General features: G+C 24.3%; 1 protein-coding gene across 2 annotated transcripts in view; it reads right to left on the bottom strand.

Annotated features, from left to right (window-relative positions):
* Positions 1 to 17,992, bottom strand: part of LOC111681557 (protein obstructor-E) — a 28,945-nt gene extending 10,953 nt beyond the window's left edge. Inside the window, exons 1-4 of one of the 2 annotated variants that reach the window (XM_023443404.2) lie at positions 17,797 to 17,992; positions 743 to 952; positions 488 to 676; positions 212 to 422 (exon numbers count right to left, since the gene is read on the bottom strand). In XM_023443404.2, the coding sequence (XP_023299172.1) occupies positions 212 to 422; positions 488 to 676; positions 743 to 952; positions 17,797 to 17,839 (653 nt within the window). In that variant the 5' untranslated portion in view covers positions 17,840 to 17,992. The remainder of the gene's footprint in view (positions 1 to 211; positions 423 to 487; positions 677 to 742; positions 953 to 17,796) is intronic. The other variant, XM_023443403.2, reaches the window with a different exon arrangement.
* Between the last annotated feature and the right edge of the window lie 1,313 nt (positions 17,993 to 19,305).

The following is a 19,305-nucleotide window of genomic DNA, read 5'->3' as shown; positions in this document are numbered from 1 at the left end:
GGCAAACAAGGTGGGTTTAGGTATTCAATAACACAAGCATTTGGAAAATAAAAAAATAACAAGCAGCTGATATATGCATGTACATATGTATATGTATAGAAACTTAAAATTGCTGGAAAAGTTTGTGACTATATGCCTAAATTATAAAACTTGCTTTAAAGCTACCAACACCATAATAAATATGAGAAGAAAATTATGGGATAAAACTTACCAGCCGGGAACATCTTCGGGATCTTCACAGTTACCAGTACCATCACTATCACCAATCTTGAATACAGTACCAATGGGGCAACCATATTCACGGGCAACACCTTCCAAGCAAATGTAGTATTTACGGCAATCTTCAGGGTGGGCATGTCTGGAGAAAGAACCAGCATTGGCCAATTCACCGGCAGCGGGACAAGAGAAACCATTGGCAACTTCTGTAAGTTTAGTAACAGTAAAATTTTAGCTATGGCTTTTAAATATTTTAGTAGTTTGAAATTACCTTCGTTTTTACATTCGGGTACTTGATCGGCCCACATACAGACACGAGCATCACGATCGTAAGCTAAACCGGGAGAGCATTGATATCTAGAGGGTTCACCGTTCCAACAGTTCCAGAAGACATCACATTTGTTCTCATCGGGGAAAATACCATACAAACGAGAGCAGTGGGGTGTGGAAATTGGAGGTTCTAAAGTGACAAAATAAAAGAAAAATTAATAATTTTACAAATAATATATTTTTTCCTTTAACTTACCCAATTGTGTACGTTCGCCACAATCAACATTGTGCAAGTAGTCACAGTTTTCAGTTAAATATTTTGGATCAGAAGCATCGAAAGCCAAACCATTACCGCAGGTCTTTAATTCAGCAACATTGTTGTCACATTTCCAGTATTTATCACAGGATATATCATGTGGATAGAAACCAAAATCATCGGGACATTTGAATGAGTCCTGGGCAACAGCTAAAAAATTTAAAAAAATAATAATTATTAATAAATATTAATTGCGAACAAATAAATAACAACAAATTAAATCATAAAGCAAAAAGAGAAAAAAAACTGTTAAAACCAACACATGTGTCAAAACTAATTAAAAATTATAATATAAAATGTGAAAACAGCATACAATTAATTAACAGCTCACAGTAATAAAACAGGCATATAATAAAAAATATTATGTATAACTAACTACTAAAACGGCAAACACAAAAATATTAAAACACTACATGTGTTAGAAATAAATACGTATTATAAAAGCCTAAATACAGGCAATATTTTTCATAATAGCGGGCATAATTATCCTTTATGTTATGTTTAACAATTTTAAATTCTATTTTATCTGTATTAAATCTCAACTAATTACTTGTTTGTGTAACAAATAGTTGTACCTATTTAATACTCTTACTCTTTCAATAACACTTTACAATATATATAACATTAATATGAACATGTTAAAGGAAGGATAGAAACCAATAGTAACTGTCAACTCTAACAGCAATATATAGACAAAATATTTACAAATGAATAAAACACTGTATTCAATAAATATATAATGCATAATTACATACATATTTATGAATGTATGTACATTTTAAATTGGCGATATTGATGTTTTATCAACAACATTGTGGCACTGGGTATTTAAGTAGCCAACATTTACAATATAAAATATCACGTTACGTATCATGACAAAAATTCTACAAATACAATACCAAACAAATCTAACAGCTAATAATGATTATAAAAGAGACTCATATTTTATACTTCTATATGTATTCGTTATACATATTTAAATTTTCCATAACTGTTTTAATAAAATATTGCTATGCTTATAAGTGCCAATATTCTTTAAAAAAGTCATTTAGTTTTGGTATTTTATAATATTGTCTCTGATTTTGATATAATGAATTAAATTAATTAAACTGTAGCTTGATTTGACATATGTACGAATGTATGTGTGTAAGTACATTTTATGGTAAATTATTAAAATTAAAAATGTGTAAAATTTTGTAGTTATGATATTACAGAATTTTACATATTGCTGGAAATAGTGAATATTTGTTGGAATTTTTTGATATTAATTTTATATGAAAAAATTTAGAAATATTTATATTTTTACTTTTTTATATAAATATTTTATTAAAATATAATATACTAAAATTTATTATTATTAATTTAAAATTTGTAAAAAGGACTTCTTAACAATGAACAAATGTATACCTAAAATTATGCTATATTAAATAAAACATAACATACTTATATGGATATATAAAATAATTAAACAAAAAAATATGCATTGAAGTCAAAAGAAAATAATTACAGAATTTAGTTTGTTTCAAAAAATTTTAAAAAAGCTATTAAAAATTAAAACAAAAATATATATATATATATATATATAAAAAATGGTTTTGCTGTAGCAGATATATTTAATAAATTGTATATATAGAAAAATATTTATAAAAATAAACAAAAACAGCAAAAACTCTTTCAAATAAACCACAAAAAAGTACTAGCACAAGTCAAACAAAAAAATCGTTTGTATAATATTTAATAACTTTTAGTATAAACAAATCATAAAAAACCCAAGTAAAGGTAGCAGCAACTACAATAAACCACAAAATTTGGAAACTATATAAACTATATGTAGTTCAATATAAAGCAAACTAAAAAATACTTTGGTGTTGTCAACACTTGCATGTGCATCATATGCATATAAAAATAGATGAATTAAATAACAGCTTAAAATATGCTTTAAATTTTAAACACTTTATGCCAAAACTTAATAAACGGAGTAGAACAACATTAAAATAAAGTAAGAGCAAAATATTATAAACTTAATGAGAACAAAAGGAATGAAAAAGAAAATTTTTGAGCTTAAGTTTAAAAGTTTTTAGTTATTTTTAGCTTTTAACTCTTTAAAGTTTATCTATTTTGTTATATAAAAAAGAACTTTCGTTTTTATGCTTAACTGTATAATTTTAGTGAAAAATATCTAACAAAAAACATTGAATAAAATTTTTGGAAAAAACTGTGTGATAATCTAATTGCACAACCACAAAAATGAGGTAAACACTGTAGTACAAACAAATCTCCTTAATGGGAAATTTTTCAATTTTGTTAGTGCTAAATAAAAACAAAAATCAACAAAAACAAAACAGTTACTAAAACATACTTAAATTGTAAATACAGTTTGTTAAAGTCCTTGATAAATGCTCTCATTTTTTGCAATTACATTTTGTTTTACAATATTTTTTTTCTGCAATAAATAAAACAGCAAACAACCACAAACAAATTAAATCAATTTAGTTACACCTTTAATAAAATTTATTTGAAAACAATTTGAAAATTACATCATGAAAAATGAATTATGCTAAATTTGTTGTTGTTACACTCATTGCTGGAATTAAAATAAAACAACAACAGCAACAAAAATCACAAATAATTACTAAAATGTGTTGTGTAAAAATAAATGCAAATTAGCTAAAACTTATAGCAAATTGAAAATAAAACAACAAAAACTGATCTATGAAAAATTGATAGTTTTTCAAAATTGTACACAGTTGAGTGTTTTTTTTTTGCGATAAACAACATTGGCACTATAAATAAAATTTTTAAATATTGTAATACCAAACACTAGTCTAAACGAGTTCAAGTAGTTTACGTGTTATTACATGCATACATATACATGCATACATATATGTATTTATTTGTAGATATATATCTGCTGCACTAAATACCATAATGTGGCAAGTGCAAATGCCAATGACCGTTATTTTTATAATTATAAACGGCCAATGTTATACAAATGAGTCTTAGTTAAACAAAAGAAAACAAAAATAAATTGATTTAAAGCTTAGCAATAATGTTAAAAAAGACATTGAACATGTAGACGTCTATTAACTGCAGCAAAATGTTTTTTGTTTAATTTCGTTTTCTTTTAAAAGTTTATTGTTTAGTTATATGTATATTTTAAATTAAATATTAATTAGAAAAAAGTATGTTTTTTTAAATTTTAATAACTACAAAATTGTTTAATGACTTTGTTAAACGTTTTAATTATAGCAATTTGAAAGTAAATAAATAAGATTTTATTACATTTTAAGTTTAGAGAAATTTGTTTTGTTTGCAATAGCAACACAGCTGTCTGTTGTTGTTAGGTGAACCATGAAATTGTTAAAAAAATTAAAGTTGTATTTTAAGTATATTTTCAGGGCAATAAAACTTTAAAACTGTTAAAGGCGTCTAACTAGCCATGAAGTTGAGTAGTTAAAAATACTGTAAATATTTCAAATATTTGAAATAATTTGTAAATAAAATCAAAGTAAGTTAAATAATATTTTCAATTTAATTTTTTATATACTTTTTTAATATTTTAGCAATAAATTATTATTTCCATTTAAAATAAAATTTGAGATGGCATCATAAATTATTGTTTGCAATTACTCTTTTGAAAATCTTATTTTTAAAGCAAAACCTTTCTAAACAAAACTGATGGACAGCCTAATAGTATATCAACTGTTTAAGTTTATAAAATTGTTTATTTAATTTTAAAAGTCATTACACATTTTGATGTAAACAATTAGAAAAAAATCCGCTCTAAATGATTAAGACAAACAGTTTGATTGTTTGCCTAAACCATTAAGGCTACCTTCACTTTCAAATTACAAATGATATTCCCAAACTAAATACTTTCAAAAATAACATAATGTTTATGGTTGCTATTTCAGTGATTCAGAATTTGATTTATTAGAAATTAAGAAAAAAAAAAACAAATAAAATTCTTAACCGATAAAATCTTAATTATCAATATGAAATTTCAATTTAAATATTTCTTAAACCTCAGGGTATAACAAATCTTCTGAATATTTGCATTTCCCAAAAGTGAACGTTTTAAATAAAAAAATAAATTTATCAATCTTATCTCAAACATTTTGTACAATTTCAATTTATTTTCTTTTGTATCTAACATCAAATACACACATCGATACAAACATCCTCACACATACATGTATACATTTTATTGTTAAGGTATATTTCAATATTATGTAAATGACACTGTAGTTAAACTGATGTTGTGAATAATAGTTGTATGTGTGGCAATAATTGAAAATACGACAGCAATTGCAATCTATTTAAACGTGCTCCACTTACAACATTTAAAATCATACAAAACAACAAACTGCTAAAATAGCAGCAACAAATAACAAAAGTGAAAGTCAATTGCTGCTATTGATGAAATGATACAATTTTTGATATTATTTAAACATTTTTGTTCACTTTTTTTTGGTAAACTTCAATGATAATAACTTAAGTAGACATACAAAAATAAATGTCACATTATAATTAAACGTAATAGATTAAAGTAAAAAAATTGCCTAAAGGTAAAGGCATAGAAAAGGTATACATAGAACTGAAACTGAGTATGACATAACCTAAGTCTGCTGTCAAAAACCTAAGTCGTGAGAATGTATTAGTTGAAAAATATTTAACCCAACTAACACAAACTCTTTCGTTTAAAAAGTTTTTATATTTTTGTTTGATATTATATTTCGATATTTTATGAAATAATGTTTTGAATTAGCCATTTTCATTCAATATCAGTTGACCAATGTAAGAAAGATCTTCATTAAAAATTATTCTTAATTTTAAATAAACTCTTTGTGTTTGCTGGGTTGAGTCAATATTGACACTTGAAAATGATTATGAGCGTTAATAATTGCCTCTTCGTTATTAACTATAAATTTTTTTTTAATAGGACATTTTAATTAACTTTATTTAAGTTTATTCATACATACATAAAATCCAACAAGATGTCAATATTTATTCATATTAATGGCAAATTGTGATTTTTTTGCGAGGATTGTCATGACAGTTTCTCTTAATTATTTGAAAAGTTTTATATCAGAGCGAGTGAAGATGTATGTATTCATTATTAAAAGTAGTAATAAATCTTATACATACATATATAAAAGTATCAAGAACTTATTAAAAAGCAATTAAATAACAAAGGTTATTATAAACTAATGGATCTCAAAGACTTTTAAACACACTTCTAGGGTTTATAAAGAAGCATCGGTTCTATTTTTTCTAATTTGTTTAGAGAAATTATCGATTTGGTAATTGCATCAATATCAATTCTATTATTTTTTTAATATAAAAAGCCTTAAAAGATTTAGTTCCAAAAACATAAATTTCCTGTAAAAATCATACTAAAGGTATGACATTTCCTAGAAAGTGTTACAAACACGACAAAGTACCCATATAAACTATTAAACACAACAAAATAAACTTTAACATGATGTTACGAATTTTCTTGAAATAAACATTTTTTGAAAACTGTGTACATGCAATAAAAACGTGAAGCAGCATATATATGAACAATTTATTAAACAAATGGAAAAAGTGATGGTAATTGTTGTTAATTATTAGAAAACGTTATAACACTAAAGCAAATGTACCTACGTACATACACATGTATATGCATATAACAACGTCATCATGTCATGTTAAAAAAAGCTCAGGGTCAACTTAACTCCTTTCATTTTTCATTATGTACTCACAATCAAATAACAATTAAGTTTTATGAAAAAGACAAAAAGTAAAAGGGTAAAAAGAAGACAGAAACATATTAAAAAATACATTATTTTTCATGTTATTTCATCTGAAATAACAGGTACATATTCATCCTTTCAAAACCAGAGTCAGTAAAAAATAGTACAGAAAAAGGTGAAAAGAAGATGCTTCAATATACTCAAGGTTATTTGAATTTTTAAATAAAATTTCTGTAATTTTTTCCAATTTTTTACAAAAAAAAAAAGAAAAAAAATTCATGCAAATTGGCATGTAGTAATTACACGCAATACTTGTACATTTGAATGGCATACAACATGCCCCAAAAAAACTACACATATGTGGTGTTGTTGTTGTTACTACCTTACTATACACTCTACCTTGCTGTAGTGTTTAAAGTGTGTCACATATCACAAGCTTCATTTACAGTTTTTTTTCTCTTGGTCTTTGTTGCAGTTTTTAAACAAAAAAGGAGTTGAATCTTTATGTTGCAAGTTTTGTTTTTTCAGTTTCATCTTTGTAGTACCAGTTTCATCTTTAAATAATGTGGTATGTGGTTGTTACATAATATCTTTGGCTTTGTTTTTTAGGTCAAATTAAGCAAATACTGGTTTAAATAAACAACTAAGTAAATAACTGTGTTTATGTTAGTGCAACAAAAAGGAATATGTTGCAGTTGTATTTTTAAATTTAGGTTTTAATTTAAACGTTTTCTTTTTGTAAGAAAATTTTTATTTTGTTTAACATTTAGTTAAAAATAATTAAACAATATTGTTTTGGTAACTGGTTATTAAAATTGAAGAAGATTTTCTGTTGAAGTTTAACGATTAGAAATGAAAAAACCTTTGACATTTTGTGCGTTTATGGATGTATTATACAGTATGCAAACTTTTCTTTATCATTTTTATATATTTAGATGCAATCTTAAAGTAGCGACTCGGAAACCAGTTTCAGTTTCAAAAATGCTGTATTCAATACAGAAACGGACCATAGTATAGAGGCCAAAAGGTAGACTTATGAGTAAAAATATTACAAATTGTTGTATATCAATCATGAACCTAACTAAGTTCATTTAAATTTGAAATTTTATCCATCTAAGTATAACTCCTCAAATAACTTTACCACAACTTAAATAATTTATTTGTAGAGATTAAACTTAAATACACAATTTGTTGCTATTTTGCCAAGCAGCCAACAGTCGTTGACCAGACAGCATATGGCAGCAAAAAGAAAATAAGAAGCTAAAAGCCACAGTAAATACGTTGCACCTAAAGAAGAAGCTGACAACAAGCAAAGTGATGAAGAAAATGGAGAAATTAAAAAAATAAAAAATTAAAAAGGCAAAAAAAAGGTGCAAAAGATATAAACGGCTGAATGAAATTTCAATATGGGTGTGGTAGCAAAAACTTGGCTGGGTTTCAGTCATGTTTTTTCATTAGCATGGAGTAAATATTATAAAATTGTGTTACTTTGCAGACATTGCATAATTTTCTTTTAGGTTTATTTATTTGTTAATATATTTATATTTTGAATTTACTTAATATTTATTCTAATGAAAACGAAAGCTTTCAAAATTATAAAAAAAAATCAACTGAGATAAATAATAATTATAAATGTAAACAAGACATTTGAACGGTTTGCAGAGTAAAACTTAAAAGAAAATACACACGAGCTGAAATCCACAAAAATAATCAAAACACAGACAAACCAGTTCGTTAACATTACGGCTTACTAACCTAGAAAATGGTCAAAAACATCACGACACCTTTATACTAAAATATTCATATGTATGTATGCATGCATGCATGTACAACAACATGAAGAAAAGAAGAAAGATAGAAAGAGAAATAGTAGTTACATACACATTTTTTAATGGACATTGTTGTGGTATTCAGACATGCGGTGAACCATAGTGGACTGAGTCTGAGTTTAAGCCAAAGTGTATGTAGCCGGGTAATGCAAGCATGTAGTGTGTAAACGCATGTTTTATTTTTAAATGACACATGATAAATTATTATTATTTGTGGCTAAGACTGCTGTTTACAGCATAGAAAAGAGAGAAATAAAAGTAAGCACTTGCTCTCTTTTAGCTATTTATAAGATTTAATATGCTTTTTTTTAAATATTATGTCATTAACTTTGATTTTTTTTTACTTCGCTTACTCTTAATGGGTGTTAATTTTTGTTCTCATTTCTCATACTGTTATTTTTCTTTTTTTTGAAGTGTAAACAAATCATTGGATTAATTACCATTATTTTGTGGCTTCAAGTCTCCTCTATCTACACTTGACTTGGCAAAAAATTGTTTTTAAACTTGTTTTCGTTTTGAACATTTTTACTTATCTATCTTTTCTTTTTGTAAATCTAGCTGTTTCTCAAATTTATTAAAAAAAAATAATTCAATTATACGTGCAATTCATTAAACATTTATACAAGCTGTTTATACATATGCCTTAGTTTCCATGCAGATATGTACATATGATTTATGTGGCAAATTGTATAATTTTATTTAATTTGTTGTTTTTGTTTCCCTTTTTTGGCAAATATTTGTGTAGTTTTTACTTATATGAAGTAACATATTTATGTATGTATGTGGTAAATTATTATACAATTACATTGAGAAATTAATAGAGTTATTGGGTAATTTCTAAATTGTACACAATGATGGATTGGGTATTTAAATGTTGATAATTGGCCCTATGTTGTTAAATCTAATTTATCTTTCTTATAGTTGTCCCAAGTTTTATCTTGTAATGGTCTTTTTCGTATTTTAAGGTCATAATTTCTTGCTGGAAATATTTAAATAGTAAAAATTACATAAGTTTACAAATTCTAAATACAATTACATATATTTACATTGCGACTCCAATTGTGTTTCTAAGAATACAACAATTTTCAATATTAATATAAACCATATTACTTATTCCATTAGTACTTCTATGGACAGTGAATTTGTTTTCTGAGAATCTTGTTTTAAAACATGTTTGATTAATACTGCTAATTAGTTAATTAAAATACGATTTTTCTGCTTAAATAAAATATCAATAAAATTATATTATTCCAAAAATACACATTTAAATGCTAATTCAACTAAATTTTTTTGTATTTAAAATTTCACAATATCAATTTCCCTGCTTGTCCAGTTGATAAAAGAAACTTCAAAGGAAACTAAAGTTTCATAGAAATATAATAAGAAATCATTATACGGAAATATTTAAAACAAGTTTTATAAACTTGCCAAACAAAAAAGAACTATTTCCAAAACGTCTCAAAAAACAAAACGTCATCATTTATATTGACCAATATTTTCTTAAATAATATGGTTTCAAATATTTGCGTGTTTTTTTTTTTTCTAACCATAAAAGTCATTTAAATGACATTTAAATAAACTAGTTTTTGTTTATGACAAAAAAATTAATATAAAATTGACAAGAATATGGACGCTGATCAAAACATTAACAAGTGTTACTTGTTTATCTAGATGAAGACAAATAAACCAATAATTTTTACAGATTTGTAAAATTTTTTAACATTTGTATTGCTGTCCTGTTTGTAGAACACGTTTTTGCTGTCAATGTGTATATACTTTGTTTAGTCAAATTTCAATATAAATTAAATTAAAAAGGCTTCGCACCAATAACTTGAAATTGAAAATTATTTTTCCATAATTTAATAAAACGTAAATTAAAGTTACAAAACTTAATATTAAAACTGGTCTAAGCAACTCATCAGTAAGCCTTAAATCGCATTAACATACATTTATGGAATTATTTGCTTTATAATAAAGAATTTTTATATCGTTTTAGAAGTAAACAATTAAAACAAAATGGCTAATCCAAAAAGAATTAAAACAATGTATAAGTGTATTTAAAATTGTAAAGTTTTAACATGCCACCTATTCAACATTTTTTAGCGAGTTTTCAAACCTTACTTAAAGGTTTTACTCAGGTGTTCATATTGTGAAATTGTCATAAATTTTCATTTTCTTGTCATATAAAAAGCCAGGAAAAGCATTTTACATAACACTTTACCAATAAGTATATATATATATATGTAGTTTATTATTAAAAAATAATAAAAGCTGTGATTTTTCTTTACAATTTCCATGAAATAAGTGAAAATTAAAAAAAAATATTTGACATATAATAGTATTAAGGAAAAAATAACAAACAGTACTGAAAAATAAATAACATAAAACTAAAGTATACATTTGTGACATTTTGAAGAGTTTTACAAATATTTAAATAACATTTGTCAGACATACACACATACTTATAGAAATTTCAAGACTCAAAACCACAAAAATAAAAATACGATATTATAAAGTGTAGTAAATATATACAATAGTGCTCGTACTCATTGTAGCAATGCAAAAAAAATAAGCGTTAAAATGTCAGTAAACATACAATTATTTGCAAAATTTTTATTGGATTTTAATACAAGATGTTGCAAAGCAAACTAGTTGCAAGGTAAAAATGATATTTTATAGTTACTTTACTGTAGTCAGCTATTGATATTGATATAAAGCATATAACAATAGATTTGCAGTTATACCACGAAATGGGGAAATACCTATGTACATACATATTTGTTGTTGCAAATATCAAAATATATAATAATGATACAATAGTTATTATTGTATTTATCACTTTTAAACATTATAGTTTAGGAATCTTTTAAAATTAATAAATAATTTTTAATTAAAATTATACATTTCTTGTTTATAGTTTGAAGGTGTGTACACAAGTTTTTGAATAATATAAAATTAATTAATATTTTTCGAATGCATATTAATAAATGTGGTTTGTTTAAACATTGTTTATTGTAAAAATATTACTTAATTACAAAATTGCTTTATATGTAATTAAAAGTTTAAAATTGTAATATTTTAATCTGATATCAAAAGAAAAACTTTAATATTGTATTGAAATAAAACTTTAGAACTATTAAAATTGGATTTATGTAAAATTATATAAATAATAGGAAATTACAGTGGTGTAAAATGTTATTACATTAAGAAGAAATTTGTAAAAAAATTCTTTATATAATGTCTTTTTAGGTAGTTTTTGATTTGCTATTTTTTTTTTTTAATTTTTCACTTTGAGTAATCATGTTCATGTTTTGCTTTATATATTTTTTTCGAATATATATAAATGTTCAAAAAAATGTGGCGAAGAACAACAGTTCTAAGAATTTTATGTAGGAATACCTCTAAATCGACACACATTAATGTACTCAACACTTCCTCAGTTCATTACCTTGGTAGACTTGGTGGGTTCTATTCCCACGTGAGGTATTGGTAAGGATCGCACTACAGACCTGATAGAGGTCTAGGTGTATTTAATCAGATTTGATGCAAATACATCCTCCTTTCAAACTAAATAACTAAACAAATCTATTAATACTTATGTTTTTTAATTGAATTTTCTTTAATTAGACAAAAAAGAAAAACGTAATAATAACTAAAACCACAACTACTATTAATACTAGGTTATAATTAACTCAGTTTTATTTAAAAAAAAACTTTGGTAAAACAGGAAATTGTTACCAGTATTAAAACAACCTAAAGCTAAATGCCAAGATGACATACCGCAAAGGCTTGCCACAGCAAATAATGTGACTGTTACAGAGTAGTCTTTGATTTTTTTTATTCAACAATTGCAAATACTATTAGCACGTATTCAATGTCAACTGGTTTTCAATAATAAAAAATTTACAATAAAATGTAAAAAACCGGCAAGATTGTATGGTTTTAAACCATTGTTATAAAATGCATTGGTATTAAATTAAACAAATACTAAGAGACCACTTGTTTAAGTAATTGTCTATGAATTACAAAAAGTAACAAATAATGCTATAAATGTAATTAAAACAAATAAAAAAAGAAAAGTGTTAATATATACAAAAAAAAAAAAAAACAGTTGTGTAAAGGTATGTAGTTTTCATATTAAATAAAAATTAATTAATTTAGAAAATGAGTACATTTACTTCACATTGTGTATACAGGCTCGTAAATTATAAATAAAAGTTAATTGTTTTAAACTAGTATTACCATATATTATGTTTTACACATTTCATGTGTGTATGTATTGCTATTTATTTATATTTACATATTTGTTTAATGAATGTATACACAATAATAGTTTTTACTTTATTAAAACAAATTATAAGGCATTTATTATTATTTGTTTTATTGTATATTTATAATTTACATGCAATTAATTGAGTTAAATTAATATTGTTTATAACATTTGTTATGCTTGATTTAATATCATACAAATATAACATGCTTGAATAGTAAGTATTGTATATAAATGTAAATGTATTTAAATGTGTTGCCACATTTTTTTACAACTAACTACCCAATAAACAAATTTAAGGTAAATATCTAAAAAAACTGAAGTTAAAACTTTTTATTTATTTCAAAAGAAATGAGTTTGATCAAACTGTTTGCAGAACTAAAAAAAATATGATTATAATACATGTAGCAGTGTTTTAGTTCCCTAGCAAAAATCCCTGTATAATGGGTTTCAAACATAGTGGTATTTTATATATTATAACATATGAAAGTGCTGAAATTGTATATATATGTATACATGTTGTTATTTGTATTGTTTTACACATTCACAGACAACCATATAAATACAAATAAACATTCATTCATTCATAAGTGGAAATTGTTCATTTAATTGAAAATTAATTTAATATGCATTACAATACTTTCATTTAAAATTAATATATTTTTTTAACGTTTTTTCTTTTTTTTTGAGTATGAGTAGATAAATGTTAAACATAAATTTTTATATGTATTTATAATGTCAAGAGTCATTGGACTTTAAACATATGTTTTAAACATAATTTTTTTATATTTATTTATTTATTAACTTTCATTTTATAATAATTAAACTTTAATTAAATATAAAAAATATACTCGAGAAAAAAAAAATTATATTTTTTTCTAGCTTCGCTTAAGTAAGACTTAATTTTTTTAATCTTTTCTAGTTTTTTTTAGTTTTAATGAACAATTTAATTACAGCAAATCATTATTGAGTCTTAATTAGTCTTTATGTGTTAATTTTTTTTATTTAATGTTATTTTTTCAAATATCATTTTATGGCAACATTGACCATAAAATTTTCAATGAACTTTAGATTATTATCATGTTTTTTTTTCAAATGTTACATTTTTGGATTTGAAATTTATTGTTATGTAAATTTTTCTCTATTATTCATATATACATTAGGGTGTCCCATGGACCGATTTTTTTGTTTTCGAAATGTGTCTCAAAAATTCCTTTTATGGTATTTCTTGTTCACAGAACGACACTATAGTGAAGTATAGGTGGCATATACATATGTAAATTCTAAAATAAGCTAAAAATTACAATAATGTTGACACATATTTCGGCAAAAATAATATGCCTGTGAAACTTTAACATTAATTTTCTAGTAAACACCAGAAATTTTTTCATTTCAATCGATGTTAAGAACTAAGGCCCCTTTCAAAAGATTTTATCTCGCGTTCTAAGCAAAATTTACAGTAATTTTTCCACAATAAGTACAAAATTACAGAATTTTTAAAACCCTTTTCAAAAATTGGAAATATTTTTTCATATGATTTGCAATCGCTGATTGAAATTGGTTTAATTGAAGTTTAAAAAAATTATATATATATTTTCATATTGACTATAATTTGTTATTTAGGTTAATTGTAAGTTAAGAGTAGAAATTATATGTATGTATAAAATAAAAATGGTTAGCAAAATAATTAAACAAATATTAAAAATATTAAAAAAAAGATAATTCTTAAAGAGGTATTATTATATGTATACTCTATGAGTATTTCTTGTAATCATATCAAAAGTAATTATTAATGAATTTTTTGCTTGTTTATAGTGTTACATTTTTAAGGTTTCATTTGATTATAATATTTGACATTGACAGCCCAATATTACCATTTTAAATATGACCCTGACAGCCAATTTACTGTCACGATTTAGACATAAATAACACAAAATATCTGTATGTTCTTTACACCACAAAATTGATATACAATAGCACCTACTAAAGTGTGACAAGAAAACTTGTCAAGCAACCCACGCTTAAAGTAGGTGAATATTGAAGTTCTTATTGCAAATTAATCGGAATTAAAACAAATAAAGCCATAACAAATTGCTAATGGATAATTAATATTATTAAAACACTGAAAGAAAAACTACTTATTTCTTTACAACAAAAATAAAATAATTTTGCATTACTTGCAAAATTATTTTTTTAAATATTAGATAACTTTTAGTTTAGTTATATGTGTGTTATAAGTAACATTACCATATTTGATTCATTTCAAAAGGCAATAAGCAACATGTAATAACAAAAAAAGCAACAGCTCTTTTTCAGCAACAAATTACTTAAAATTTCAACAAAATTAACAAACTTTTACTAAATATCATTTTACATACTACTTAAAAAACTAACCTTAGTATTCATAAACATCTAACAAGTTTAATAATTGTTTATATAGAATTTTTTATTGATAAGTATTTAATAAACCATTAATATCTTTATGAATACGTTTGTAAATTTTTAAACTACTAAGTTTCATTATTATTATTATCTTTTGGCAAAACATTATTTTTGGATTGTTTATAAAAGAAAAAACGACAAGCATGAAATTGTATTAAAAATATTCATTGCAAAATATCAACTTTTTAAGATAAACTTTTATTTTAAGGCGTGTAACATAAAATTACTTATAACATTAGTTTTGCTTTTAACTTTTTTTCGCAATCTAACTGCACTAGTTTGTGTTTGTTTTTCTTTCATATCTCATTCACTCTTTTGGTTTAAATCTAACTCTTTTAAGTTTTTCTTTGATGAAGTAACAACATTTTTATAAAAAAAAATACTTTTAGTGACAAGTAAACAAAATTAAAACTTGTAGGTTTACGCCGCATTAATTGTACCATACATTTGATTTTGAAAGCTTTAGAAAAGCTTTAATTGTTCACACGTGAGTGTTAGAACGAAATTTGCGCCATGATATTTGTTTCCCAACATGTTGCTAAGAATTCAATGTTGATAAAGTTGATTTTAATTTATAATCATAAAAGTGCTTTAAACTAAGAAAATTTTAACTTAGTTTTATTTTTACTCCACTTTAAATTTAATATTTAAAATTACTCAGCAACATTGTTGCTGGCAACATTTTTTAAAATTATGTTTTATTTAAAATAACATAGAAAATTTTTCCCAATTTCGGAATTTAAAAAATCTCTGTCCCGCAAGAATTTTAAACAATTCTTTTGTTACACAAATTTTGAGACCAATATTTATAAACATTATATCAAATAAAAATAATATGTTGCTAGCAACATATTTATATTTTGTTGCTCGAAAAACATGTTTCTGTTTAAAAGTGTATTGATTTGATATTTTTAACAGGAATCGTATAAAAAACAAAATTTCCTTTAACCACTTTTACTTAGAAACATGTTGCTAAGAGATGATTGCAATGTTTATAAAAAACTAGTATTTCATACTTAATGTTTACATACAAAATAAGTGTGGAAGAAGTGCACTTTAAGTTGTACTTATTTGTGTGGTAAAAAAAAGACAAAAAGTAATCTCTATAAATAATTACATTTTAAATTCGATTGTCAAGTAACAAATTTTAAACCTAAATATATTCTCCATAGATTTATTCTCACAACAACTTCTAAACAACTTAATTTTTATTCATTACAATTTGTAGGGAATAAGTATAATGGAAACACTACAAATTAATGTAAAAACTATAAATTAAAAAAAACTATTCTCTTTTTCTACTTATTTTAAAAAAAAACTTTTAAAATATTTTTATAATAGTAAAATATAATTTGTAAAGTGTTTAAAAATCTAATCATATAAATGTTAATGTAAACAAAAAGTAATTCCTTCAAATAACTGTTGTGATTGTAAGATAAATATATTAAGAAGTACAATTACTTTTATCTTTAACTGTTAAAACAAGTTGGTTTGGATTGAAAGAAAAAATCAGAATATTTAAACGTAAATGTATGTCAACTAGAATTTAATAATTATTTATTAAAAAAAAATTCAATACAAATTTTATTGAAAGTTGTCACAAACGTACAGTTAGTTGCAATTTTAAACTCTCAGAGAGAGAGAGAGGTGGAATGGAATAAAATTGATTAAAATCAAGTTTTTGAAGTAGAACATTTTTAGGTTAAATATACTAGTTATACTTTCAAATTAATATTTATTTTTTCTAATAATGTGCATTGAAAATTATTTAAAAGTAATAAGTTGTTAAAAATATTACTTATTATTCATGCATGTCTGATTTGAGTGGAATAATGTGAATGACATTTGAAAGTTCAAACTAGTTTGATGTGAGAAATTTGGGCTTGCCATAGTTGGTAAATGAATGTAACTCAATAATAATTTTTTTTAAATAGTCTTTGATATTGCATATAAATTGAAATTTACTTTGATTTTATGAAATATTTCACAAAATTATGCTCTAAAAGGACTTAACATTTTGTAACTTAAAAAAAAGTATATCTGCACTCGAGTTGATTTATTTTAAGTTATTTTTAAATAAACTTTAACAAATTACTTTCAAAATCATAATTTGTTATCTTATATTTTGAGTTTATTTTTACTTCATTTATGTGTAAATAACTTCACTTTTGTTTATGATTTTAAACACATATTTTTCAGTTAAAATTAATTTTTTAAACCCATAAATATATTTTAAACTCTTATGCAAATCCTTTTTTAGTTATTAAAATAAAATCAGTTAAGCACATTTTGTTTTTTTATTTCACAAAGTTAATAAATTCCTTTGCAATAAAACCACTAAATTGTCAAATTCTTGGAAATTGAAATTAGTTTTTGTTTCAGTCTTTGATTCTTAGAAAAAGTTATTTAAGTTTTTCAAAACTTCACAACATATTTTGATTTTTAAATATTGTTTATAAAATATTTTAGTATCCTGTGAGAAAGAATTTTTAATTTTTTTCTTTAAATATTCACAGTTTTTTGATTTTATTTTCAACACTTTGTATAGTAATTTTGAATTTTAAAGCCTTTTTAGGCCATTTTGTTTTTTTTATAAAATTGTCTTAAAAGTTTTTAAATCCTTTATTCTAGTAAACACTTTATTCTTGACACTTGCATGTGATTTAACATTAGTTTTTTCTCCATATAGTGTTTTTTTCATTTTTCAATACATACCGGCTCCAAAAAGTGCAACAAATACAATCATAAACTTCTTCATTTTGTGTGATTTTTAATAAAAATGTTTATATTTTTTATAATCCAAATAAAATATTATTCGTGTGTTTTTTATTATTAACTAAAAAAAAGTATTAAAGATCGCCTGAAAATTACTTGCGACAACGAAATACTTGTACCGACTGTGTGTGGTTGGCGGTCTTACATTCGCTTTTTATACCGCTGCGAATGTGCGCACGCGTGCATGAGCTGTAAAAAATGTCGCTCGCGTTGAATTGTGATTATTTTTGTGTGCTTTTTTATTTATTTTTTTTCTTCGTTACCTTTTAGTGCTGCTCATTGTTGTTGTTGTTATTACTTTTGCTGTAAAAACAATCTTAGCTACTGCAGAAAAATAGTCAAAAGAAAATAGTAATGAAACTATAAAAAAAAGTTAAGAAAAAAACGCAATGAAAATACCCTCAAATTTAAAATTTAGTTAATGTAGCTTTAGAAGAAAAACAAAAGAAATCGAAGAAAAACGAACAACACTCCAAAATGAAAATGAACTCAGGAAAGTGAGAAATAAAGTTAAAAAGACTTTGCATAAACTCAATGTGAGATTATGGTTAAAACCAACTTTTGTCAGCTTTACTCAAAAATCAAAAGTTTAAATACTTATATACATATGCATGTATATATTTATTATTAGTATAAAGCAGGGTTTCACAAACAAAAGACAAATGAACTTTATCATTGTCCTGAAAAGTTTTTATACCCACCACCAAAAGAGATGGGTGGTATACTGATTTTGTCATTCCGTTTGTAACACATTAAAAATTTGGTCATAGATCCACAAAAGTAAACATATTTTGGGTCCGTTCACAACGTTAAAAGTTATGTGTAAGATATTCAGATATATTTTTTCAAATTCTTGAGTTGTTTTCTCAAAATAGATCTTACAAGACCCAATTCCGTGACCATCGTAAACGAACATATTCCATTACCATAACAACTCTGATAATCGTTTTATAATAGGTCAAATTCTCCCGTATAATGTAGGGGTATTTAAAATTCTGGATAACCGAATCTATCACTCTAATTGGTTTTCAAAATTTAGTATATTCTGTAACATACACGTTAAAAAGTTCCTAAGACTCTGCAACATATTTGAGAACCACTGCCATATAGGTAGTATCTATAGATATTTTAAACTTAATGTTTTTAAAGCTGTTTGTCGTTTTGTTAAGTCAGTCATCGTAGTTGATGTTAAGTAGAAGTTAGTTGTAGAGCAGTAGCAACAGTATTTATAGTTGTTGTTTCTTTAAATTTTTCGTTTCTTTTATTTTGTTTTTGTAATTAAAAATAAAAAAAACAATTTATTTTTTTTTCAACTGTTTGTATTAGAGTTTAATGTATTTAACGAAAATTAAAAAAAAAAACTACAACAACGAAAAAATGCCAAGTTTCTGGTTGTTTCTTGTATACGAGCACATATAATAATTTTGTATGCAAGTTGCGCATGCGTCA

The sequence above is a fragment of the Lucilia cuprina genome, chromosome 4 (assembly GCF_022045245.1).
Source record: "Lucilia cuprina isolate Lc7/37 chromosome 4, ASM2204524v1, whole genome shotgun sequence".
Classification (NCBI taxonomy): domain Eukaryota; kingdom Metazoa; phylum Arthropoda; class Insecta; order Diptera; family Calliphoridae; genus Lucilia; species Lucilia cuprina.
This window is presented reverse-complemented; position numbering and strand designations above follow the sequence as displayed.